The sequence below is a fragment of the Salmo salar genome, chromosome 08 (assembly GCF_965601325.2).
Source record: "Salmo salar chromosome 08, fSalSal1, whole genome shotgun sequence".
Taxonomy (NCBI): domain Eukaryota; kingdom Metazoa; phylum Chordata; class Actinopteri; order Salmoniformes; family Salmonidae; genus Salmo; species Salmo salar.
In genome coordinates this window covers 19057015-19084847 of record NC_138298.1, presented here as the reverse complement: position 1 = coordinate 19084847, position 27833 = coordinate 19057015, and the positions used below count along the sequence as shown (strand labels likewise).

At 43.4% G+C, this 27833-nt stretch overlaps 1 protein-coding gene across 1 annotated transcript in view; it reads right to left on the bottom strand.

Moving 5' to 3' along the window:
- Window positions 1–19799, bottom strand: part of LOC106610166 (glycine receptor subunit alpha-3) — a 155717-nt gene extending 135918 nt beyond the window's left edge. Inside the window, exon 1 of the mRNA XM_014209347.3 lies at window positions 19389–19799. Coding sequence (XP_014064822.1) covers window positions 19389–19459 — 71 coding nt within the window. The 5' untranslated portion in view covers window positions 19460–19799. The remainder of the gene's footprint in view (window positions 1–19388) is intronic.
- Window positions 19800–27833: the final 8034 nt, after the last annotated feature.

The window sequence follows — 27833 nt, the reverse complement described above, 5'->3', positions numbered from 1 at the left end:
GACGTTTCTTGTAGTTGGCCACCAAGTTTGCACACATCTCAGGAGGGATTTTGTACCACTCCTCTTTGCAGATCTTCTCCAAGTCATTAAGGTTTCGAGGCTGACGTTTGGCAACTTGAACCTTCAGCTCCCTCCACAGATTTTCTATGGGATTAAGGTCTGGAGACTGGCTAGGCCACTCCAGGACCTTAATGTGCTTCTTCTTCAGCCACTCCTTTGTTGCCTTGGCCGTGTGTTTTGGGTCATTGTCATGCTGGAATACCCATCCACGACCCATTTTCAATGCCCTGGCTGAGGGAAGGAGGTTCTCACCCAAGATTTGACAGTACATGGCCCGGTCAAATGATGCGGTGAAGTTGTCCTGTCCCCTTAGCAGAAAAACACCCCCAAAGCATAATGTTTCCACCTCCATGTTTGACGGTGGAGATGGTGTACAGGGGTCATAGGCAGAATTCCTCCTCCTCGAAACACGGCGAGTTGAGTTGATGCCAAAGAGCTCCATTTTGGTCTCATCAGACCACAACACTTTCACCAGTTGTCCTATGAATCATTCAGATGTTCATTGGCAAACTTCAGACGGGCATGTATATGTATTCTTGAGCAGGAGGACCTTGCGGGCGCTGCAGGATTTCAGTCCTTCACGGCGTAGTGTGTTACCAATTGTTTTCTTGGTGACTATGGTCCCAGCTACCTTGAGATCATTGACAAGATCATCCCGTGTAGTTCTGGGCTGATTCCTCACCGTTCTCATGATCATTGCAACTCCACGAGGTGAGATCTTGCATGGAGCCCCAGGCCGAGGGACATTGACAGTTCTTTTGTGTTTCTTCCATTTGCGAATAATCGTACCAAATGTTGTCACCTTCTCACCAAGCTGCTTGCCGATGGTCTTGTAGCCCATTCCAGCCTTGTGTAGGTCTACAATCTTGTCCCTGACATCCTTGGAGAGCTCTTTGGTCTTGGCCATGGTGGAGAGTTTGGAATCTGATTGATTGATTGCTTCTGTGGACAGGTGTCTTTTATACAGGTAACAAGCTGTGGTTAGGAGCACACCCTTTAAGAGTGTGCTCCTAATCTCAGCTCGTTACCTGTTTAAAAGACACCTTGGAGCCAGAAATCTTTCTGATTGAGACGGGGTCAAATACTTATTTCCCTCATTAAAATGCAAATCAATTTATAACATTTTTGACATGCGTTTTTCTCTATATTTTTGTTGTTATTCTGTCTCTCACTGTTCAAATAAACCTACCATTAAAATGATAGACTGTTAATTTCTTTGTCAGTGGGCAAATGTACAAAATCAGCAGGGGATCAAATACTTTTTCCCCCCACTGTACACGTACTCAAAAACAATCTCCCACAAACCCAGGTGGGAAAAACACCTACTTAAGTATGATCTCCAATTACAGACAACGATGACCAGCTGCCTCTAATTGGAGATCATCCCAAACAAAAACCCAACATAGAAATACAAAACTAGAACATCACAACATAGAAAATCTAAACTAGAAAAAAAAAACTGTCACGCCCTGACCTACTCTACCATAGAAAATAACATATTTCTATGGTCAGGACGTGACAGCTGCCCTGATATCAAGAAGCTCTGTTCGGTCGTAAGACACGGGGGTGGAAACATTATGAACAAAATAAGTTACAAATAACGAGAAAAAACATACACAATAGCATAATTGGTTACGGGATCGTAAAACGGCGGCCATCTCCATCGGCGCCATCTAGTTTTAATGTCTATGGTTCAGACCTCAGACCTACCTAACTACAAGTTCTGGAAAATGTGTATTTGTCCAGTAGGTTTCCTCAAAGAGAAAACCCTCACTTCTATGTCAAAGAAAATAAAACACTACAGTAATTACTATAATATATACTACAGTATTTTTCCTACAATATTTCAACTGCAGTAATAATACAGTATACTACAGTAAAGTCTACAAAACATTACAGTGAATACTACAGTAAAGTCGGCAAAAACACTACAGTGAATACTATAGTATTTATACCATAGTATACTATAGTATTTTTTCCATGTGGGCTGGTAGGCGATTTAAGGTCTTTGATCGCTGTCTTTTGAGTGGATTTGAGCACATCACAAGTGCTAGACGATTATGACTTATAATAGTGTAGTTACAATACATCTATTAGGGCTAGAATGACTTTTTGTGTAGCTTATTTTTTTATTTCACCTTTATTTAACCAGGTAGGCAAGTTGAGAACAGGTTCTCATTTACAACTGCGACCTGGCCAAGATAAAGCAAAGCAGTTCGACACATACAACAACACAGAGTTACACATGGAGTAAAACAAACATACAGTCAATAATACAGTAAAAAAACAAGTCTATATACAATGTGAGCAAATGAGGTGAGATAAGGGAGGTAAAGGCAATAAAAAGTCCACGGTGGCGAAGTAATTACAATATAGCAATTAAAAAACACAGGAATTGTAGATTTGCAGTAGGTGAATGTGCAAAGTAGAAATACTGGGGTGTAAGGGAGCAAAATAAATAAATAAATACAGTAGGGGGTGAGGTAATTGTTTGGGCTATTTATAGATGGGCTATGTACAGGTGCAGTAATCTGTGAGCTGCTCTGACAGCTGGTGCTTAAAGCTGGTGAGGGAGATAAGTGTTTTCATGTTTCAGAGATTTTTGTAGTTCGTTCCAGTCATTGGCAGCAGAGAACTGGAAGGAGAGGCAGCCAAAGGAGGAATTGGCCCTGGGGGTAACCAGTGAAATACACCTGCTGGAGCACGTGCTACGGGTGGGTGCTGCTATGGTGACCAGCGAGCTGAGATAAGGCGGGACTTTACCTAGCAGGGTCTTGTAGATGACCTGGAACCAGTGAGTTTGGTGACGAAGTATGGAGCGAGGGCCAGCCAACAAGAGCGTACAGGTCGCAGTGGTGGGTGGTATATGGGGCTTTGGTGACAAACCGGATGGCACTGTGATAGACTGCATCCAATTTGTTGAGTAGGGTGTTGGAGGCTATTTTGTAAATTACATCAGTCAGAACCGTCCAGAGTAGTGATGCTGGGCGGGCGGGCAGGTGTAGGCAGCGATCGGTTGAAGAGCATGCATTTAGTTTTACTTGTATTTAGGAGCAGTTGGAGGCTACGGAAGGAGAGTTGTATGGCATTGAAGCTCGTCTGGAGGGTAGTTAACACAGTGTCCAAAGAAGGGCCAGAAGTATACAGAATGGTGTCGTCTGCGTAGAGGTGGATGAGAGACTCACCAGCAGAAAGAGCAACATCATTGATGTATACAGAGAAGAGAGTCGGCCCGAGAATTAAACCCTGTGGCATACCCATAGAGACTGCCAGAGGTCCGGACAACAGGCCCTCCGATTTGACACACTGAACTCTATCAGAGAAGTAGTTGGTAAACCAGGCGAGGCAATCATTTGAGAATCCAAGGCTGTCAAGTCTGCCAATAAGAATGTGGTGATTGACAGAGTCGAAAGCCTTGGCCAGGTCGATGAATACGGCTGCACAGTAATGTCTCTTATCGATGACGGTTATGATGTTGTTTAGGACCTTGAGCGTGGCTGAGGTGCACCCATGACCAGCTCTGAAACCAGATTGCATAGCGGAGAAGGTACGGTGGGATTCGAAATGGTCGGTAATCTGTTTGTTAAGTTGGCTTTCAAAGACCTTAGAAAGGCAGGGTAGGATAGATATAGGTCTGTAGCAGTTTGGGTCAAGAGTGCCCCCCCCCCTTTGAAGAGAGGGATGACCGCAGCTGCTTTCCAATCTTTGGGAATCTCAGACGGTACGACAGAGAGGTTGAACAGGCTAATAATAGGGGTTGCAACAATTTCGGAAGATCATTTTAGAAAGAAAGGGTCCAGATTGTCTAGCCCGGCTGATTTGTAGGGGTCCAGATTTTGCAGCTATTTCAGAACATTAGCTGACTCGATTTGGGATAAGGAGAAATGGGGAAGACTTGGGCAAGTTGCTGTGGGGGGTGCAGTGCTGTTGACCGGGGTAGGGGTAGGGGTAGCCAGGTGGAAAGCATGGCCAGCCGTAGAAAAATGCTTATTGAAATTCTCAATTATAGTGGATTTATCGGTGGTGACAGAGTTTCCTATCCTCAGTGCAGTAGGCAGCTGGAAGGAGGTGCTCTTATTCTCCATGGACTATACAGTGTCCCAGAACTTTTTTGAGTTTGTGTTGCAGGAAGCAAATTTCTGCTTGAAAAAGCTAGCCTTGGCTTTTCTAACTGCCTGTGTATATTGGTTTCTAACTTCCCTGAAAAGTTGCATATCACGGGGACTGTTCAATGCTAATGCAGAACGCCACAGGATGTTTTTGTGCTGGTTAAGGGCAGTCAGGTCTGGGGAGAACCAAGGGCTATATCTGTTCCTGGTTCAAAATTTCTTAAATGGGGCATGCTTATTTAAGATGGTGAGGAAGGCATTTTTAAAGAATAACCAGGCATCCTCTACTGACAGGATGAGGTCAATATCCTTCCAGGATACCCGGGCGAGGTCGATTAGAAAGGCCTGCTCGCTGAAGTGTTTCAAGGAGCGTTTGACCGTGATGAGTGGAGGTCGTTTGACCGCTGACCCATTACGGATGCAGGCAATGAGGCAGTGATCGCTGAGATCTTGGTTGAAAACAGCAGAGGTGTATTTAGAGGGCAAGTTGGTTAGGATGATATCTATGAGGGTGCCAGCGTTTACGGCTTTGGGGTTGTACCTGGTAGGTTCATTGATAATTTGTGTGAGATTGAGGACAACAAGCTTAGATTGTAGGATGGCCGTGGTGTTAAGCATGTCCCAGTTTAGGTCACCAAGCAGCACGATCTCTGAAGATAGATGGGGGGCAATCAGTTCACATATGGTGTCCAGAGCACAGCTGGGGGCAGAGGGTGGTCTATAGCAAGCGGCAATGGTGAGAGACTTGTTTTTAGAGAGGTGGATTTTTAAAAGTAGAAGTTCAAATTGTTTGGGTACAGACCTGGATAGTAGGACAGAACTCTGCAGGCTATCTTTGCAGTAGATTGCAACACCGCCCCCTTTGGCCGTTCTATCTTGTCTGAAAATGTTGTAGTTAGGGATGGAGATTTCAGAGTTTTTGGTGGTCTTCCTAAGCCAGGATTCAGACACGGCTAGGACATCCGGGTTGGCAGAGTGTGCTACAGCAGTGAATAAAACAAACTTAGGGAGGAGGCTTCTAATGTTAACATGCATGAAAATGCTTATGCCAAATGATTTGCAAATGGTGTATTTTCAAGCGGTCATTACGAAAATATATATATCACAAACCAACTAAGTTGTGAAGAAGTTGTTATTTTTCATTCCTACTAGTCTCTCCAGTAACATTAAGTTTATATTGAAACATAAAAACCATCACTGCGTAGCTCGAGGACCCCAAAGAGCAACAACTGCAGTATAATGCATTTATGTTGACAAAAACTCACAATAATGACTTGAGTAAACTTAATTTGTGGCATGGAAAACTTTCGCGTCAATATCTTTCTCTGTGAGTTTATTTATTTTCAGAGTCTACCCACATGATGAGCAGTTTGTCTCAGAAATGACTCACAGCTATTGATTCATTTCTTTAATAAACATAAAGCCACAAGAATACAAACCACCCCCTAGTCTTATTGCCATAGCGATGCTCTAGTCTCTCTAGCCTAGTGATACAAAGTCAAAAAATGATTCCTTGTGAAATCAAATTGTTACCAGGTATATTTAAAGCCTCCCTCCAGATCCTTGCTTCCTTCTCATCCCCCTGCATATGAAGCAGGCTCATGCTAAACTCCTCTTGGGCTTTACCCGCCTTGTTTTCAGTGCCTGTCAAATGCACAGCGTGATTCACCATTACTGCCGCCTCATCCCCCGAAGAAGAAGCCATTCAGATCTGCTCCAGTGGGGTATAATACATAATATGGTGGGAAAAAGATTTGGGATTATGTGATAATTGTTTCTATATATCTAAGACTTCTTATATGCATAAAAAAGCTTGCTGTTTATATCATTCAGCAAGCCAAATGAGATATCCAGTCTGAGAGACAAATAGTATTTGACGTCGTATTGTGGTCGTAAAATACTACCTTCTCGTTCCCTTAGCTCCAGCCAGGCCTCTCCCTTGTCTGATTACAATGACTAGTGACAAAACAGCGGGCCTTCGCTGGCATTTCTCATCTTCTGCGACGTGTTCTCCTCTCCGGAGTGTCAGTTTGTACTCTTGTTCCCACAAGGACATTACAATGAGGGTCGTGCCTGTCACACACACAAACGCACGCACAAAGACATACATACAATAAGATGCACACACATGCTGAGTTGACACTAGGCTGACACTGGGCCGACCCTCCAACCCCTCAGGCAACATGCCAGCATGGCCAACGGTGCCCGATGACCTCTTGACCTTGCATCATTCCCCTTGCCCCCTGTGTCACCCCTGCGTGTCACGGAGGGTTTCGGACGAAGGGGATGACAACTCAAGGGGGGTGACACCGGACTGGCCTGCCTCACAATAGACCGCGACAGGCTGCAGCCCAGCTGTTTGGGATTCACTCAAATGGCAGAGTCACAGGCACAGCCATGGGTAAAGAGATGGCGGCGGAGTGGCACGACATGATTATTTTTGGGCTAACCGTCTGGCCCTTTCGCTTGCTTGCTCACTCGCTCACTGACCCTACCTCCTCAGGTCATGCAGCTGTATGGAAGTAAGTAAAGAAGAAAAACTACCCAGGTTGGGTTAGTTTCCATTGTTTTCTAGTATCTTTGTAGGATTCATATAACAAGCTGTCAGGATAACTACTTCAGTGTCCAGTTCACTCTATTTCTAAAAGCTAAAGGGTGAAATAAAGGTCTGCTTGGGAATGTTTTGGCAGTGTGCCGTATGACAAAGCCCAGTGTACGTGTGTGTGTATGTATGAATGTATGTATGTGTGTGTGTTCAGTGCAGCCATGCCTGACCCTGACTCACTCTTGATGTGCTCACTCAGTCAACTCAGTAGGCCACTGAACACTGGGCTATACACTCTACCACTTGGTAATCTACAGAACACAGAGGGTTTGAATCACTGTCAGCACGAAAACATATCCTCTGTCAAAAGAGGGGCTTTCTTCGACTTAATACTAACATTGTTATTAAGTAGTACGCTAAGGCGTTATTAACCTCTTTATGTCAAAACCATCATGAATCCTGTTATCTTAAGAACATCATGTTTATTGCATTAAAATTGTGTTTCATCATAATTCAAGAAGAAAACCCTATTTTCATGCAATAAACATGTTCTTAAGATAATAGGATTCATATATATATATATATATATATATATATATATACACACACACACACACACACACACACACACACACACACACACACACACACACACACACACACACACAGTGCATTCGGAAAAGTATTCAGACCCCTTGACTTTTCAATATTTTGTTACATTTACGTTTTACAGCCTTATTCTAAAATGGAATAACGGCAAACCAAAAACAGGTTTTTAGAAACTGAAATATCACATTTACATAAGTATTCAGACCATTTACTCAGTACTTTGTTGAAGCACCTTTGGCAGCGACTACAGCCTTCGAGTCTTCTTGGGTATGACGCTACAAGCTTGGCACACCTGTATTTCGGGAGGTTCTCCCATTCTTCTCTGCAGATCCTCTCAAGCTCTGTCAGGTTGGATGGGGAACTTCACTCCACAGCTATTTTCAGGTCTCTCCAGAGAAGTTCGATTGGGTTCAAGCCTTGGCTCTGGCTGGGCCACTCAAGAACATTCAGAGACTTGTCCCGAAGCCAATCCTGCATTTTCTTGGCTGTGTGCTTCGAGTCGTTGTCCTGTTGGAAGGTGAACCTTCACCCCAGTCTGATGTCCTGAGCACCCTGAAGCAGGTTTTCATCAAGGATCTGTCTGTACTTTGCTCCGTTCATCTTTTCCTCAATCCTGACTAGTCTCCCATTCCCTGCACCTGAAAAACATACCCACAGCAGGATGCTGCCACCACCATGCTTCACCGTAGAGATGGTGCCAGGTTTCTTCCAGATGTGACCCTGACCAAGGCCCTTCTCCCCCGATTGCTCAGTTTGGCCAGGTGGCCAGCTCGAGGAAGAGTCTTGGGTGGTTCCAAACTTCTTCCATTTAAGAATGATGGAGGCCACTGTGTTCTTGGGGACCTTCAATGCTGCAGACCTTTTTTGGTACACTTCCCCAGGTCTGTGTCTCAAAACAATCCTGTCTCGGAGCTCTACGGACAATTATTTCGACCTCATGGCTTGGTTTTTGCTGTGACATGCACTGTCAACTGTGGGACTTTATATAGACAGGTGTGTGCCTTTCCAAATCATGTCCAATCAATTGAATGTACCACAGGTGGTCTCCAATCAAGTCGTAGAAACATCTCAAGGATGATCAATGAAAACAGGATGCACCGAGCTCAATTTTGAGTCTCATAGAAAAGGGTTTGAATAATTATGTAAATAAGGTAATTCTTTTTTTATAAAAAAAATAAAAAATCTAAAAAATCTAAAAAACGTTTTTCGCTTTGTCATTATGGGGTATTGTGTGTAGATTGATGATTAAAAAAAAATAACATTTTAGAATAAGGCTGTAAAGTAACAAAAAGTATTCAGACCCCTTGACTTTTTCCACTTTTTGTTACTTTACAGCCTTATTCTAAAATGGGGAAAAAATGATCATCAATCTACACACAAATATGTATGTATGTGTGTGTGTGTGTGTGTGTGTGTGTGTGTGTGTGTGTGTGTGTGTGTGTGTGTGTGTGTGTGTGTGTGTGTGTGTGTGTGTGTGTGTGTGTGTGTGTGTGTGTGTGTGTGTGTGTGTAGCATTAGCATTAGCATTAAGCTAGTGCTGTCAAGCAGTGAAATCAGGCCTGAATGTTTCTGCTCCAGATCCTCCATAGCTCTGAGATAACTTAAATAAACATAGTTTTAAGCAGCTTACTAGGCCAGTTTGCTGCTTCTGCTTTGCCTCTGATTTCCAGAGGCAGCTCTGAAGATTTTCACCTAGCGAAAAGACAGAGAAAAGGGGAGACGGAGAGAGAAGGAAGAGAGAGACAGAGAGAGAGAGGGGGGGACCGAGTGCCCATACAGAGAGAAGGGGGAGAAAGAGAGAGAAAATAACTTCAAGAAAGAAAAGAGCGTTGGGGCAACGAGTGACGCGTCCAGCAAACGTCATCTATAACTCAACGCTTCCCCTCCTTAATCTATCTGTTAAAATGCAAGCCAGTGACACAAGGCCGACGGAGGGGGGAAGAAGGGAGCGGATCGAGTTAAAGACCCCCAGATTCTTCTCTCTCTCTTCGCAGAGAGAGTTATTACTGAGAGTCAGAGAGCCAGCAGCGTCAAGCGTACGGCTTCTATGTGCTAATGTAGTCAATGGTAAAACATAATGGATATGTCCCTAAGCAGGGCAAATCAGACACTGAAAAACATATAATGGAATTGTCCTAAAGCACACATTCAAGTAGAGGTAGAATGGCAGAGCCGCTACTGGAGCATAGAAACTATGAGTTAGCGGGGAGACATAAAAATACATTATAGAATTGTGCCAAAGCACACCTGGAAGCATAGTTACAGTATAATGGAGCAGAGGAACTACGGCTGGGCCCTGGTCAAAACAAGTGCACTATATAGGGAATAGACCAAGACTATAAATGAGCAGTTATCTGTGCCCCGGCGGGTAGGGTAGATGCCTGCCTCATGCCCCTTGCCCTGCACCCGGAACATTCCGCTCCAGCGAGCCGCCAGTGAGTCGCCCTATCTGGAGACAGAGGGCACAGATGTGGTTTCACATCTTCCCTAGCATCACGTAGGGGGGTGAGAAGACGTTTATATTGTTGTATCCAGTCATACATCAAGTACCACGCAGATGTATAGTTACTAAGCTATCTGTATATCTCAGAGTTAAGGCTCAAGTAGGAAGAGGGAAATGTCCAATTGACTCAGACAGGCAAGCTCAAGGGAATGTACAGTAGCTAGCTAGTGTAGATATGCAAGGCAAAAATCCATAGTGCCTCTTGTAAACCATCTCATGTTAATACAGGCCAAGTTAGTGAAACGAGCCATCAAGCAGACAGTTGCTCTTTTCCTCTTATATCCAGAACCTTACATCACAGTCACATGTATGTCAAAGAAAACCATCCAGCTGCACACCAGTGCTTTAGATTAGAACGTCCACTGGGACACCAGCCAGACTGTGTTAAAAGTGTTGTTAGTTCTATGGCAGCAGGCGGATATCTACCAGAGCTTAGATCATAACCACATCTTCAAACCTCCTTAAAGCTTTATAACAGTGCTTTAGAAGAGCCACTATCAGGCTTTGTGAGTGTTGGTAGTTCTAGCAGGCAGATATCTATCTTCCAGAGCTTATCTCATGGGACATGGTTGGTAGTTCTAGCAGGCAGATATCTATCTTCCAGAGCTTATCTCGTGGGACATGGTTGGTAGTTCTAGCAGGCAGATATCTATCTTCTAGAGCTTATCTCATGGGACATGGTTGGTAGTTCTAGCAGGCAGATATCTATCTTCCAGAGCTTATCTCATGGGACATGGTTGGTAGTTCTAGCAGGCAGATATCACAACAACACACGTCCTTCTGCCCCATTGAATCACACGCATCATTTTTGTGACGTTGTCAGCTAACCCTTCTATAGCTGCATGCCAGTGATTTGTTTAGCATAGCAACCACTGCAAATAGAATGGATAGAATGAACAACCAGCCCATTTGGCTAGCAACTTCACAATTTCAGAACTTACGACTGACTTTTGCCTACTATTTTGTATGGTGGAAAGATTAATTTACAAATTTACTCAATATAACATTTATGAAAACATGTTCATCTTTTTTTATATGTTGACAACCATTTTATAAAAGCAATAAGGCCCTCGAACCCAGAAATGATCATGTGATAACTCCCTTCTAAGGGCTGTAACTCCCATCTAAGGGCTGTAACTCCCATCTAAGGACTGTAACTCCCATCTAAGGGCTGTAACTCCCATCTAAGGACTGTAACTCCCATCTAAGGGCTGTAACTCCCATCTAAGGGCTGTAACTATCATTTAAGGGCTGTAACTCCCATCTAAGGGCTGTAACTCCCATCTAAGGGCTGTAACTCCCATCTAAGGACTGTAACTCCCATCTAAGGGCTGTAACTCCCATCTAAGGACTGTAACTCCCATCTAAGGACTCTAACTCCCATCTAAGGGCTGTAACTATCATCTAAGGGCTGTAACTCCCATCTAAGGGCTTCGCATCAGGAGTTATCATATGATAATCCCCAGGTTCTCATACCTGATTGCTTACTGAAGACCCTGTCAGGCCTGTCCAGCACCTCATCACAGGCCACTCACTCAATCGCCCTGATACAGAGAATTGAGTCACTGTGTGTGTGAGTGTGTGTATGTGTTTGTGTGTGGAAGACACAACCAGGGTTATATGAGTCAGCAAGCCAGTGTGGCCACATTCATGACAACCAGTAAAGTGCAGGGGCCAGAGAGACCGCAGGCACCCACATGACCAACTCAGACACACAAAAACGCACACGAGCGCACACCAATCAAAACCAATTTCAACCCTTAGTGCTCACCACTTTTCCCCAAAACATAGATTGCCTATCACAACATCCAGCTTTTATTGTCACATCTTGTATTCTTCCACATTGATTGATACACGCCTGTAAATACACTAGAGGAAAACATCTACGTCCCAAATGACACCCTATTCGCTATATAGTGAACTACTTTTGACATTGGGCTCTGATCAAAAGTAGTTCGCTGTAGTGAAAAGGTTGCCATATGGAACGTAGGCTAATACACTAAGGCTGTTTTTACAGAGACAGCCCAATTCTGATATTTTTACCACTTATTGGTCTTTTGACCAATCACTTCCGATCATTCCACATCAGATCTTTTTCAGAGCTGATCGGATTGGTCAAAAACACCAAATGAAATCAAATCACATTTTATTTAATACATGCTTCATAAACAACAGGTGTAGACTAACAGTGAAATGCTTACTTACGGGCCGTCCTAACAGTGAAATGCTTACTTACGGGCCCGTCCTAACAGTGAAATGCTTACTTACGGGCCCGTCCTCACAGTGAAATGCTTACTTACGGGCCCGTCCTCACAGTGAAATGCTTACTTACGGGCCGTCCTAACAGTGAAATGCTTACTTACGGGCCGTCCTAACAGTGAAATGCTTACTTACGGGCCCGTCCTAACAGTGAAATGCTTACTTACGGGCCCGTCCTAACAGTGAAATGCTTACTTACGGGCCCATCCTAACAGTGAAATGCTTACTTACGGCCCGTCCTAACAGTGAAATGCTTACTTACGGGCCGTCCTAACAGTGAAATGCTTACTTACGGGCCCGTCCTAACAGTGAAATGCTTACTTACGGGCCCATCCCAACAATGCAGAGAGAAAGATTTAGAACATAATAGAACAAATAATAATATGAGGAATAAATCCACAATGAGTAACGATAACTTGGCTATATACACGGGGTACCAGTACCAAGTTGATGTGTAGGGGTACGAGGTAATTGAGATAGATATGTACATGTAGGTAGGGGTAAAGTGACTAGGCAACAGGATAGATAATAAGCAGTATCAGCAGTGTATGTGGAGTCAAAAAAGTTAGTCCAGGTAGCTATTTGGTTAACTATTTAACTATTTAACTATTTAGCAGTCTTGGGGCTTGGGGGTAGAAGCTGTTCAGGGTTCTGTTGGTTCCAGACTTGGTGCATCGGTACCACTTGCAGTGCGGTTGCAGAGAGAACAGTCTATGTCTTGGGTGGCTGGAGTCTTTGACAATTTTTAGGGCCTCCTTCTGACACCGCCTGGTATATAGGTGATGGACGGCAGGGGACTCGGCGGGCCCCCGTGTTGAGGGTCAGAGTGGCGGAGGTGTTTGCCTACTCTCAGCACCTGGGGGCGGCTTGTCAGGAAGTCCAGGATCCAGTTGCAGGGGGAGGTGTTCGGTCCCAGGGTCCTTAGCTTAGTGATTGAACGGTGAGCTGTAGTCAATGAACAGCCTTCTCACATAGGTTAATTTTATCCAGGTGGGAGAGGGCAGTGTGGAGTGCAATAGAGAGTGCGTCATCTGTGGATCTGTTGGGGCGGTATGCAAATTGGAGTGGGTCTAGGGTTTCTGGGATAGTGGCGTTAATGTGAGCCATGACCAGCCATTTAAAGCATTTCATGGCTACAGACGTGAGCGCTACGGGGCGATAGTCATTTAGACAGGTTACCTTGGTGTTCTTGGGCACAGGGACTATGGTGGTCTGCTTGAAACATGCAGGTATTACAGACTGGCTCAGGGAGAGGTTGAAAATATCAGTGAAGACACTTGCTAGCTGGTCAGCGATAAGTGAAGGCCAGAATTGTGCTGCCTGTGTAAACGTAGCCAAAGAGATTACAGCTAATTGACACCAATTCCAGATTCCCCAAGGGTTGCTCTGGCATTTACACTTAGAATTTTACACCAAATAGGGGTTAAATGGTTAAAGGTATCTTCCAGCCAACAACACATTACTGTACAGTATTACCATTGGTCAAAGCTCTGTTAGAAGAGATCCTCCAATACATTATGTTCTTATCAGCTAGAGGATGGGAAATGTACTCTCAAACAAACAATGAGACACAGAGGAGTGGGAGGGATGCATACCTCAATTGGCCCGACATTGGCTAACCGGGCTACCACCCGCCAACCCATCTTTTTACGGTACTGCTACTCTCTGTTCATCATATATGCATAGTCACTTTAACCATATATACATGTACATACTACCTCAATCAGCCTGACTAACCGGTGTCTGTATATAGCCTTGCTACTCTTATTTTCAAATGTCTTTTTACTGTTGTTTTATTTCTTTACTTACACACACACACACACACACACACACACACACACACACACACACACACACACACACACACACACACACACACACACACACACACACACACACACACACACACATACCTTTTTTAGCAGTATTGGTTAGAGCCTGTAAGTAAGCATTTCACTGTAAGGTCTACACCTGTTGTATTCAGCGCACGTGACAAATAAACTTTGATTTGATTGATATATTATACTATTTTTGTTGCTAAAATCATCAGCCCTTGTTTGTCGTGAGTCCTCAATCCGTGAAGACGTCAGATAAACAATAACCACCCCCACATCCTATAAAGCAGATAATACCACAGTCAGTCAGTTCATCCATTACATTTTAGTAGATGCTCTTATCCAGAGCAACTTACAGTAGTGAATGCATACATTTCATACAATTTCATAATTTTTTTTGCTGGCCCCCCGTGGGAATCGAACCCACAACCCTGGTGTTGCAAACACCATGCTCTACCAACTGAGCTACAGGGAAGGCCATCCATCCATCCATCCACATGTTCAATATCATCGACCTAGCAGATCTGATTAATAAAATAAACTTTAAAGTCACTGATAGGAAGATCACTATAGTACCCTGAATGCTGAGAGAGAGAGAGAGAGAGAGAGAGAGAGAGAGAGAGAGAGAGAGAGATCTGCACTACAGCACAATAGAAACCTGACCTCTCAAAACACCCCCAACACTAACAGCTGCACACCTCCCTCTCGACACAGGACCTTAACTGTCTGTGCTGAATAGTAAAAGGAGAAAGATGAAGTTGAGTGACAACAGTCAAGAAGGTGCTTCTTAGTGACCTCAGTATATTTGGCTGAGCATGGTGTTCGTTTCCAATACCAAAGCTGGGATTTGGTTTGATTTCCTGCATGGGACACTAAACATAATTACAGGTTCAACTGTTAATCCCTTTTGCGTAAAAACGTCTGCTAAACGACCATATTATATGATATTATCAGATTACAGATTGAACAGGCTCCCTACAGTGGGCTCTCCCTACGATGTCTGATTCCTGCATTGGACACATGTATAAATATGACTAGGTGTTGAACTGTAAATCCTTTAGGATGAACGAGCATATCATCATTACCACGTATGACAGTTTTAATAGGTTTCCTCCAGTATGCTCTCTCTGCGTGGTGTAGCCCGCCTGCGTGTGCCGCCCGCTGGTTGGCACGGTAATGCCCGGTGGGGTGTGGGAACACTCGCTGTTTACCTCGAAGATCATTTAGTAATCCCCACAGGGCAGGCACGTACAGAACAGCAGCGCACGTAAAACAGCGCATGTTAAACTAAACCCAGGGGGATGGATTGGAGGATACAAACAAATGTGTGCGTGCGTGCGTGTGTGCGTGTGTCACAGTGAGGGCGGATAGACACACAGTAGATGCACACACCACATGGGTTCTGGTGACATTCATGTCAGATTGCCCGACAGAGGATTTGGAGATTTAGACTCTTTGTTCTATGTTAATGACTCACGAGGCTGGGCTGAAGGAGCCTAGCTGTTTGCGTTTATCAGTGATTTAGACTCTTTGTTCTAAGTTAATGACTCACTAGGCTGAGCTGAAAAAAGCCTATCAGTTAGTGTTTATCAGTGTTCCCCAAACCTCTCCTCAGGAACACACAGCCTTGTAGCTATACTTACTTGATGTGTTTCAGCACTGGTAGTCTTTGATTAGTTGAATCAGGTTCCAGTTGTGGAATAAATGAAATAAGTGGAACTGGCTGGGAGTAGGCTGACTCCAGGAGAGGTTTGGGAAACCCTGGTGTACATGAGTTACTCCCCAAAATATAGTGACTGCCTGCCTAAACGTCCGCAGGTGGGGGACACGAATGAGTCCAAGCATGAAATCTACAGTGAAATATTAAAAGCTCTGCTTTCTAAAAATCCCCCTCCCAAAACTCCAGTCTGCCTGTAACATCCTCTCCCTCAGACTGCCATTTTGTAAGCAGTCCAGCAATGACATGGATTCAAAACACAGATCCTATAAGAGCCCAGATGGAGGTCATTCAACTTGCAGAAGCAGGACAAAAGTCAAGGCCAACTTCCAGCAGAGCAGAATGACATGCGAGATGCGATTCAAACATCCCTTTCTTGTCCAGTCTTGTCGAGTTGTCAGGAAACCCAGCAAAAGTACAAGAGTGTATGTAGCCTCGTTGCTATTTTATTGTGTTACTTAAATGTTTTACTTTAGTTTCTTTAGTAAATATTTTCTTAAAACTGCATTGAAGGTTCAGGGCTTGTAGGTAAGCGTTTCACAGTAATCAAATCAAAATCAAATCAAATGTATTTATAAAGCCCTTCTTACATCAGCTGATATCTCAAAGTGCTGTACAGAAAGGTCCACACCTGGTGTATTTGGCGCATGCGACAAATACAATTTGATTTGATTTGATTTGAGTGCTAAAAATGGAATCCACTACTTCTCTTGCCAGTGCTGCCCGCCAGGTCACCTCCCTCTCTTCTCCCAGCCCTGGTATGACATATGGCTTTATAGTAGAATACTACCTCTAAAATGGTGCCTACCAGGGCTTACCCCTACCCTCTTCACCATGCCCCTTGCCACCAACTCTACAACCCCGTCTGATGCCGCTTCAATGGTTTCTGACCGTTTGCTCATGTTGCTCCACATTGCCATAGTACAGGACAAGGGCCTGCTCTAGAGGAAAGCTAGCACCCCTAGCGGACCACAATGCCCGGCACAGTGCAAGCTTTGCAAACAGTGGGCTAGGTACCCAAGTGAAATGTCTCCCTTGATGAAGATCTATCTGGCCAGCAAAACATAGACAGACTTTCCCATAAATGTTTCATTTGCAAGTACATAGCTTGCCCTACACAGTGTGCAAAGAGTCCCTTTCGCCATTCAAGTGAAGTGACAAACTGATAAGAGAATTATCTAATAAAGGTAAATGAATCAATAAACCATGATGAATTATGAGTCATACAGCAGGGTTAATGAATAATCAATGTAATGATCAATGTAGGGATCGATTGGTCTGATTAGTTCCGGAAAGTCCAGGAACCACTGGAGAGGGAAAGAAATGTGTGTATGCAATTAGTATAGAGAGATAGAGAAGCAGATGGTCAAGGGAGTAAAACTTCAGAGAGTTCCTAACCTTGAAGGAAAGGAACAGGCTGAGCCAGAAGGTGATAAACAGTGTGAGAAGTTTATGGGGGTTGCAGGTCACCAACAAATTGTGTGTAAATGCATGTGCGTAAGTAAGCAAGAACTACATAATGACTGTTTTGTTATCCTGACGGCAGAACGTTCTCATGAATAAAGCTACAGAAACCTTTTGCAGAAAGCTGAGTCCTTGCCTAATTATTTTAACCCATTGTCTTACAAACCTTGGGCATTAGTCAAGGCGAATTGATTATTGATTATTATCATCTAGATATAAAATTCCTTCAACACAAACCCACAGGGGAAAGTAAAGTGCTCCAACATGGACTGGCTGCCATGCAGGCCCAGAGTAATGAAGATGAGGGAGAACAGTGTTTAAAGCCTAGACCCCTCAGCCAAGAATAAACATCTGACCTATATATCCTCGGAATTCTAATTACACATATAATCTGAGTCCCAAATGGCACCCTATTCCCTACATAGTGCACTACTTTTGACCAGGGCCCAAAAGTAGTGCACAACGTAAGGAATAGGGTGCCATCTGGGACTCAGCCCATAGATAAACCCTATAGAAAACTCTCCAGTCTCCTTGGACTCTGAGCTGACACTAAACCAATACACATTGCAACGTGTGCCATTCAGGGACATGGCAACAGGCATGGTCTGCATCCCAAATGGTACCCGATAGCCTAAATAGTGTACCACGTTTGACCGCTTACGGTGCCATTCGGGACACAGCCACGATATCAGTAATTCAATACAGGGGGATGCCAGCGGAGGACCATTACTATCACAGAAACGTCACACGAGAATAATGCATTGCGTCGTTAAATAACGGAGGACGATCGGCGGTGCATGTACGGGGCCTTTGAATGAGAAGACTTGTGTTGGTGGCGGTGATGCACGGCTTGAGTGGGATTAGACTTTTCAGCAATAGCATTACCTCTGTGGAGTTGTACTGTGCTTAGTTGAGAAGGACTCAGGGAAGGAATGAGAGCCGGAGAGAGTATTGAAGTGGGAAGAGAGTATTGAAGTGGGCGGGCTAGAGACATCCTTAGAGAGAGAGAGTAGCTATTGAAAGGGGAGTCCAGCCCGCTTACAACGAATAAGATATTGCAACATGCAGTGTGTTTTGTAGAGATGAGTGGTCCCGACGGTTTGCTCTGTAGCATAGCTGTTTGTCAAGCCTGACATAATGTCAATTAACATGGCCCTATGACGTGGGTAGACTGTCAAACTTGTTACACATGAACCAACATCTGAACACTGCACTTGGCTTGAGCAAACATGTGTGGAGCAGACATGTGTAGGTGTATCAACATGAAAAAGGCTTTTGTTGTATCTATCAATGTTTCATATCATGTTTCTTGGACACATGTGTATGTAAGAGAGAGAGAGAGAGAGAGAGAGAGAGACTTTAATATTAAAGCCTTAATATTTTCACCAAATCCAACACACCAGCCTCTCCAGCATGTTGTATTACATAACAAATGACAATGGCTGGCTGGGACCATAATTGCACTATAAAGATTGCTTCTATGTGAGAAAGCTTATGTTACAACTTGATCTACAAATACCTTCACTTTCACATCCAATAGCCCATAGTGTTAAATCGTTAATAACTGTCAATCATACAAGGTGTTACATTTTATATATATATATATATATATATATATATATATATATATATATATATTACAATTCTGCTCATTCGGATTGCATGCAAATATACAATTTCTTTGGATAATTCAAGCGGCTTTTTCTTTGATCTCGGCCCAGAAATCTATTCCATGAGATTTCTCGATAATGGCACCTGTTACTGAGAGAGCGAAGAGAAATCCTCGTCAGGATCAGATCAGGACACTGAGCATGCCGATCAAATTCCTGGGAAACGGGGATTTGAGATACACGCAGGCAGTTTACAGGGTCTTAATTTAATACAGACAGAAATGTAATTCACTTATCACGAATACTAAACGGCGCGTGCGTCATGATCGTACCGTTTCTGACTGATTTGTTGGGCAATGGCCAAAATCCCTCGCGGAAGGATCACCACATGTATGTTTTGTCGAGATAAAACATCATGCATAGATGACTCTCTTAGAGGCTTTTGTACTTGATATGATTCTTATATACATGTGCCTGTAGCCCAATCCCCAAATTTGAGAGGAAAATCCACTCCGTATTGAAAGCTCCCAGTGTTTTAGGGTCATATAGCCTATTTGCGAACCACTCAAATCACTGGCGCACTCAAAGCACCTAACATTAATCAAACAGTTGAAACTTCAACAATCAGTGTGAGTAAATCAAGCCGCGTAATGTTGGCTCCTGCCGAAGTCCCTTACCTGAGCAACACAGCTATTTCCCACGCGAAGAATCCCCATACAGCTACAGAGCGCAGCCTTTTCCGAGTCATCTCAAGATCTGAGTTGCATATACATATACCCGGGAACGCCTCAGCTGCCTCTGTTCGCCACTTAGGGTAAGACTCTGGACTTTCAGCACCGTGGACAGTGCTCCAACAGATGTCGACACAATCCAACACGCGGCAGGCTCGTGGCGCACGGTAAACGCAAACGCCTAACAGTTTCGGAATCCCACATAATACTAATCGACTTCACTACTCATAACTGGACAGGTTTTACCGACCTAGCAACGACACCAACAAGAGAGCATAGTAAATTCTGAAATACGACTCTTAAAGTAGGAATAGCAGTAATTTGGGGTAGCGCTCGGCAGGCGTACAGATTCTTGACACATTCACAAACATCTCAGCGGTCTTGGAGACCCGGGCATAGAGAGAGCCCGCCCCAGACGCGCGCGGCACCGGTGACTGACAGCGCATAATTCCACTCGCTACTATAAATGTTCCAGCAGAGCCACGCTATAACTTCAATTAGACAAGCACTGATGTGGAACATCATTACTGCATGAGCATCCCCCATCTCTCTCTCTCTCTCTCTCTGTTTCGTTGACATATTACAGCACAATCCTGTAATATGTATCCAATTTGTTGTCATTTATTAGATGTTACTTGTCGAGTTGCTGTCCAGATCAGCCTAATGTGTAAGCTATAGCAGCCATAGCTTACACATGACTATTTACTATTTTACACAGAATATTACAAAACAACATCGAATGTTATTCATGATTGATTTCAAGTACCATGATGGATTACTACATTATGCATAGTGTCTCTACGGGTATGATAATCAAACAATATGAGTGATGGTGATAGTTTTCCACCGCTATGACCATGAGCAAAGCAGTCAGGAAAGCGTAATAAATAAATAAATAAATAGTACATTCATGGATTTTAGAACATGGACATTTAGTTTAGGATTACTGCTAGGGAATGTGACGTTTCAACCAAAGCTTACCTTCATATGAGTAATATGTCCGTTCATGTATAGAATATTGAGAACATCAGTATGCATATGATATTATGTATAAGGTCGGGTCTGATCTGCACGCACGCGCGCACGCGCACACACACGGGATGACGAGTAAGCTTGTGAGTAAAAAGGGGGTGTATGGTGCCAGGCTGACGGAGACTGGCAGTGGGGTGCCATGGGCAGGGTGTTCAGCACAGCTGGGTGGAGGTGGTTGCATCTGTGTGGGCTGTACTGTAGACACACACACACATTCACAATCAAACGGAGTGTGCCATGTTTTTGTCAAACCGATCTGGAATCAGATGATAAGCAGGCATGAGGCAGCAGGCATGCACTCCAAGTTTAGCCTGCCGAACAGAGCACTCATGCGGTCAGACTATTTGGCCTGTCCCTGTCAGTTTGACATGCATTACTGATGCTATCAAAAATCCAGTCTCTACACGTGAAAATTGCTTTTGAACTGTCCATAGAATGGTTTGTAATGATTTATTGATGTTGCCAAGGTGATGGGGGTGATTATGTTGAAGTGTAGTGTGGTCTAGTGCTGGTTCCACAACAGCTTTGATGACTACACCACAGGCCAGGACAGGTCTGTAATGCCTTTGGGCTGCTGGTGATAGCTTGCTGAAGGTGTGAGGAGCACAGCCCTCTCCAATATCACCGTGGATAATGGTGTGAGAGGGAGGTGTGTGTATTTAAGAGAGAAAGAGAAAGGAGGATTGTCCTGTTAAATTATACGCTGTCAAAATATTCTCAAAACACTATGATTGTGTAATGAAACCATGAAAGGTAGTGTACCTAACCTGAGATATGGTGTTTGGTGGTGTTTGAATATAAACCTAATGCAAGTGTTATGATACACAGAAAGTGGTTTAAAACAATAGAAGTACTCTGAAACACCCAAAGTGGTTCTTAAATCTGAATATTGGTGTTTTTAAGAGAATGTTGCGAAAACACTTTTTGGGGGGTTTCAGTGCATGTAAAAGGTAGCATCAAAACAATATTTTTGCAGACTGTGTCTCTCATACAATCAAATGGTAAAGAAATGCAAATGGTTTATAGCCTAAATATTGATTGATGATAAGGGCATATGGATTTTTTGGGGAGGTCGAATTCCACCTTAATTTTTTCAATGCTTTCTTTAGACAGATTAGAAACAGGAGATCGAGAAGGAGTGACAGTGGGACAGGCGGAAGCGGGAAATGAACCCCCGACTTCTGGGGTAGTAGGATGGTACATTTCATTGGAATTTAATTGGCATTTTATACGCTCAACCACACAGCCACACTGTAAAAAAAATTATGAATTTGACAAAAAATGAATGCAAGTCGTTTCAATGATTTGTTAATTTCATTTTACCCCAACATTTTAAAAATAAACGTAATATGTTGCTCAAAAGACGGAGAAAATTGAGTGATTGAACTCATTGGAAGTCTGGTTTAAATCTCTTTGCACTTCTTATCTTGACATGTGGCTCTGTTTTCAGAGAACTGTGGGTAATTCAAACATTTTAGACTTATTCATTATTTTACACCATGTTGTATGCATGCTTGCAGAAAGAAAAGTAGAATCTATATTACTATTAGGCAGCTTGTTCTGGCACGAAGAGTGTAGCCTAATGTATTATGATGAACGGACATCAAAACCATCTGGCAAAATTACATTTAATGATGAGATGAGTCATTCCCACATTTCCCACTTTTAATAGCAGAGGCAAATACATTATCCTGCAATGTTTACCGTAAAACCTCTACCCACGGCTGGTGGTTTGAGCACTGTGCTGAACACTGCCTGCCAAAATGGGTTAAACTGGCAAGTGATCGCATACATAAACCAATGCTAAACATAAAAATACTCCAGAAGGTATCTAATGATGCACTAGACAGGATTCGAAACACCATCATAGTGTTTAGAAGCTATAGAGCGGAAACAACACCTAAAGAGAAGGTACTAAGGTTCAGCACTAAACAGATCTCGAAACACCAAAATTGTGTTTTCAACCTTTTCTGTTAGTGCTCCCAGTCCTTGGCAAGGTGTTGCACAACACGTGATTAAGTGGTGTTACAACACACCATGTAATGTTTCAGAACATCTCAGGACGGTGTTTCAATACTCCAGCAAAGTTAAGGTTTCGTCTCCTTCATGTTGGTGGCAGCTCAGTTGCCAGTAGTTTTGGTGTTACAAAGCACTTAATTTGAACAGTGTATGAACAGTAAAAGAACAAAGACATATTTGAAAAAAGAATGTCGGCTATCAGGCAGCTCATTTCTTATAAAAATGTATCAAAAAGTGACACATGACATACAACTTCTCCTAGCTGGCTCCCTAATTGACTTCTGTATGCCATCTAGCGCTAAAGCACTGGCCTTGCTCTCCTGATAGTTCTTTCTATCCTGTTAAGGAATGATTCTCAAACTTTTGTGTAATTTCAGCCAGTAGTTTTGAAAGTGGTGCTCACAAGCCAAAACGGTTCGCCGTTATTTGTTTACTAAGTCATCCATTTTGTGTTTTAAGTTCCGAATTTTACAATTCGTATGATATTGTCAGAATTTTGCAATTTTTGTGATATGTTTACAGATCCAATTCTCGCAATCTGTTACGAATTTGTTCTATAAGATCCCGGAGTGCATCTTTAAACGAGAAGCTCCTCTTTGGAGAAGGTTGAGTTATTTACCATAATAAACTCAGTTTCACAGTTTGCAACATTCCCTTTAACCACTTGCCTCCCTAGAGTGCCTGGTGACTCAAACTGGCATATACCTCATAGATTCAGAACTCAAACGCCCCCTGGTTGGAAGTTTACAGTCTAATTACAAAATATCCTAGTGAGTGTGAAGTCGATGCCGGTATCTGCAGATGTTCTTCTGATGCGCAGTGAGAAAGAGAGAGCTCTTATGGATGCTAAGTTCATCGCCAGGCCATGTCTGCCACTGTCAACGTTCTCAGTCAGGCTCAGAGCTTGGGGTGAGAGAACGACAGAGGGTGAGAAGGTGAGAGAGAGGGTGGTTGGGATGTTATGGATGCTAAGTTCATCGCCAGGCCATGTCTGCCACTGTCAATGTTCTCAGTCAGGCTCAGAGCTTGGGGTGAGAGAACGACAGAGGGTGAGAAGGTGAGAGAGAGGGTGGTTGGGATGTTATGGATGCTAAGTTCATCGCCAGGCCATGTCTGCCACTGTCAATGTTCTCAGTCAGGCTCAGAGCTTGGGGTGAGAGGACGACAGAGGGTGAGAAGTTTGAAAGTCTGGGTGGGTGGGTGAGAAGGTATGACAGATGAAGAAGGTGAGAGAGAGGGTGGTTGGGATGTTGGGACTCATACATCTTTATACAGAGTGTAGTATGAGTTTGGACAAATCTTATGGCCTTGCTGGTAAAATGTAATTTAGGAGAGCCAGGATAAGGAGGACATATCAGATCTAAGTGGCCAGTACATCAGGGAGACTAGAGGGACTAGAGGGGAGAGAGGAGCTCGAGAGCGATAGTCTGTAAGCCCTGGATGATGATTGAAGAGTGTGGTCAGAGTGGAGTACCCACAAAACCCACAAAACTCGAAATAGGGAAATTGCAGGAGTAATAACAAGTAGCTTCAAAGTCTTATAGAAGTATTTAAATCTACCATTTTAAGTGCAAATGAACACATCATTCTGAATAGAATGATACTGTGAAGCTATCCAGACATCTAGTTCTCTTACCTTTGAACGAGGCACCCGTATTATAACTCGACAAATGTATCGACAGAAACCCTTACAACGGAGCAGAGTCCATATCTTTGATCGTGCATATTAACCAACTGTCATCTCTCAGGCATCCCTCCCTGGGATGATGGTGTTTCCGTATACTTAACCAATAGGATTGATCTAGTGGATTATACCTCATTAGGTTGAGTCCGGCCTCGTCGCTAAGACGATACGCATGTGCATGGATAAACAGACACTCCCATCAACATGACTAGAGGTTGTTAGGCAGGTGATGAACGATATTCTACACACAGGCAGCCAAACAACTTCCCCCATTCACATCCATCATTAAACAGAATACACTGTATATCTCAGCCTCACAGTCAACAGGCAAGCTGCTGATCGTATTATTACACACATTTCTTCATCTACGGGATGAAAGCCAAGCATAACATAGTGGAGTGGCTCCATATGACAGAGATTAAGGCTACTGTATCGTAGCTGCGGAAAAGATAAATTGCTCAATTGTGGTTTTGTGGCCAGCCGTTATAAATCTCCCCCCAGTGTGCTGTGGCAGAGTATTATGGAGAGGTTTATGTTGGAGGTGTCGGTGGGGCATGGTTGTAGTTCAGCGGGTCTGGAATCTAAAGCATATGGAGGAATTCATAAATTATGTGATTATTATTATTTGCCTTGTTTTTATTCCTATAGGGCCATTCAAGACAACGCTACAATGTCTTCTGTGTTTATTAACATGATAGACAATGGAATATGAATAACCTGATGATATCATTGTATTTACAGATGTAGGATCTTAATTTGATCACTCTTTTGTTGCTGAGAAATGTCCTTCACCTCATGATATACAAACTTGTAGTGCATTCAAGGTTTCAAAATGCTTCTAAAGTTTGTAATTTGCACTATAAAATGTCAGACTTGATTTGCCCTATCAAAAAATTTATCAACCCCTACGCAAATGTCCATTAATTATAATCCACATAATAATTCACATTTCCTGTTGCGCCATGATTATTTTCCTGCTGCAGTAAACTGAATCAAATTAAGATACTACATTTCTGTATGTTGTCTATAGCACAGATATACACTGCATGGCCAAAAGTATGTGGACACCTGCTCGTCGAACATCTCATTCCAAAATAATGGGCATTAATATGGAGTTGGTTCCCCTTTTGCTGCTATAAACAGCCACCACTCTTCTCGGGCTTTCCACTAGATTTTGGAACACTGCTGTGGGGACCTTCTTCCATTCAGCCACAAGAGCATTAGTGAGGCTGGGCACTGATGTTGGCTCGCAGTCAGTGTTCCAATTCATCCCAAAGGTGTTTGATGGGGTTGAGGTCAGGGCTCTGTGCCGGCCAGTCAAGTTCTTCCACAGCGATCTAGACAAACCATTTCTGTATGGACCTCGCTTCGTGCATGGGGTCATTGTCATGCTGAAACAGGAAAGGGCCTTCCCAAACTGTTGCCACAAAGTTGGAAGCGCAGAATCGTCTAGAATGTCATTGTATGCTGTAGTGTTAAGATTTCCCTTCACCGGAACTAAAGGGCCCGAACCATGAAACCCAGCCCCAGACCATTATTCCTCCTCCACCAAACCTTACAGTTGGCACTATGAATTTGGGCAGGTAGCGTTCTCCTGGCATCCGCCAAACCCAGATTCCATTGGACTGCCAGACGGTGAAGCATGATTCATCACTCCAGAGAACGTGTTTCTACTGCTCCAGAGTCCAATGGAGGCGAGCTTTACACCACTCCAGCTGACGCTTGGCATTGCGCATGGTGATCTTAGGCTTGAGTGAGGACGTTGCTTCCAGAGGCAGTTTGGAACTCGGTAGTGCGTTTTGCAACCGAGGACAGACGATTTTTACTCGCTACACTCTTCATGCCCTCAGCAGTCCTGTTCTGTGAGCTTGTGTGGCCTACCACTTTGCATCTGAGCCGTTGTTGCTCCTAGACGTTTCCATTTCACAATAACAACACTTACAGTTGCATACAACATTGTGTAAAATAATGAATAAGTCTAAAATGTTTGAATTAACCACAATCCTCTGAAACAGAGCTACATGTCAAGATAAGAAGTGCAAAGAGATTTAAACCAGACTTCCAATGAGTTCAATCACTCAATTTTCTCTGTCTTTTGAGCAACATATTACGTTTATTTTTAAAATGTTGGGGTAAAATGAAATTAACAGATCATTGAAATGACTTGCATTCATTTTTTGTCAAATTCATAATTTTTTTTACAGTGTGGCTGTGTGGTTGAGCGTATAAAATGCCAATTAAATTCCAATGAAATGTACCATCCTACTACCCCAGAAGTCGGGGGTTCAATTCCCGCTTCCGCCTGTCCCACTGTCACTCCTTCTCTGTCTCCTGTTTCTAATCTGTCTAAAGAAAGCATTGAAAAAATTAAGGTGGAATTCGACCCCCCAAAAAAATCCATATGCCCTTATCATCAATCAATATTTAGGCTATAAACCATTTACATTTATTTACCATTTGATTGTATGAGAGACAGTCTGCAAAAATATTGTTTTGTGTTTTGATGCTACCTTTTTCATGCACTGAAACCCCCCCAAAAATTTCACAACATTCTCTTAAAAACACCAATATTCAGATTTAAGAACCACTTTGGGTGTTTCAGAGTACTTCAATTGTTTTAAACCTGTGTATCATAACACTTGCATTAGGTTTATATTCAAACACCACCAAACACCATATCTCAGGTTAGGTACACTACCTTTCATGGTTTCATTACACAATCATAGTGTTTTGAGAATATTTTGACAGCGTATAATTTAACAGGACAATCCTCCTTTCTCTTTCTCTCTTAAATACACACACCTCCCTCTCACACCATTATCCACGGTGATATTGGAGAGGGCTGTGGTCCTCACACCTTCAGCAAGCTATCACCAGCTTCCCAAAGGCATTACAGACCTGTCCTGGCCTGTGGTGTAGTCATCAAAGCAGTTGTGGAACCAGCACTAGACCACACTACACTTCAACACCATCACCCCCATCACCTTGGCGACGAACTGACTTGTTGGAAAGGTGGCATCCTATGAAGATGCCACGTTAAAAGTCACTGAGCTCTTCAGTTCGGGCCATTCTACTGACAATGTTTGTCTATGGAGATTGCATGGCGGTGTGCTTGATTGTATACACCTGTCAGCAACGGGTGTGGCTAAAGTAGCCGAATCCACTAATTTGAAGGTGTGTCGACATACTTTTGTGTGCTAGTGTACATTGTATTGTATTTGACGTAAGACAATAGAAGAATAGACATAACATAACAGATCTTTCTGTTGAAATCAACACCGATCTCTCTGTCCTGCACAGCCGTGATAACAACATGGCCCCTGATTCACGCTCTAACAGAACTCACTTTATCATATAGCGTTCCCTGCAACAAGGACAAAAGTCTTCGCTTTCATGCACAGTTTTATGCCATCTTTAGCACTCTGGGGGTATGCTAATTCCAGGAGCTTTGCAGTCGTTAATGATTTACTCACAAGCTGCCAAAGGGAGGCTCGTACTGTAGTAGCACAAACCAAATGGGTCACTCCAGCGCGAAATAACCCTCTAGCTAGTGCCTATGCACACCTCCCATAAGAGGACTGTAGTGCAGACACAGCTAGCCCCATGGATGGATCCAAACAGAACAGGCAATTTGGGGGAGAGAGAGGGAGAGCTAT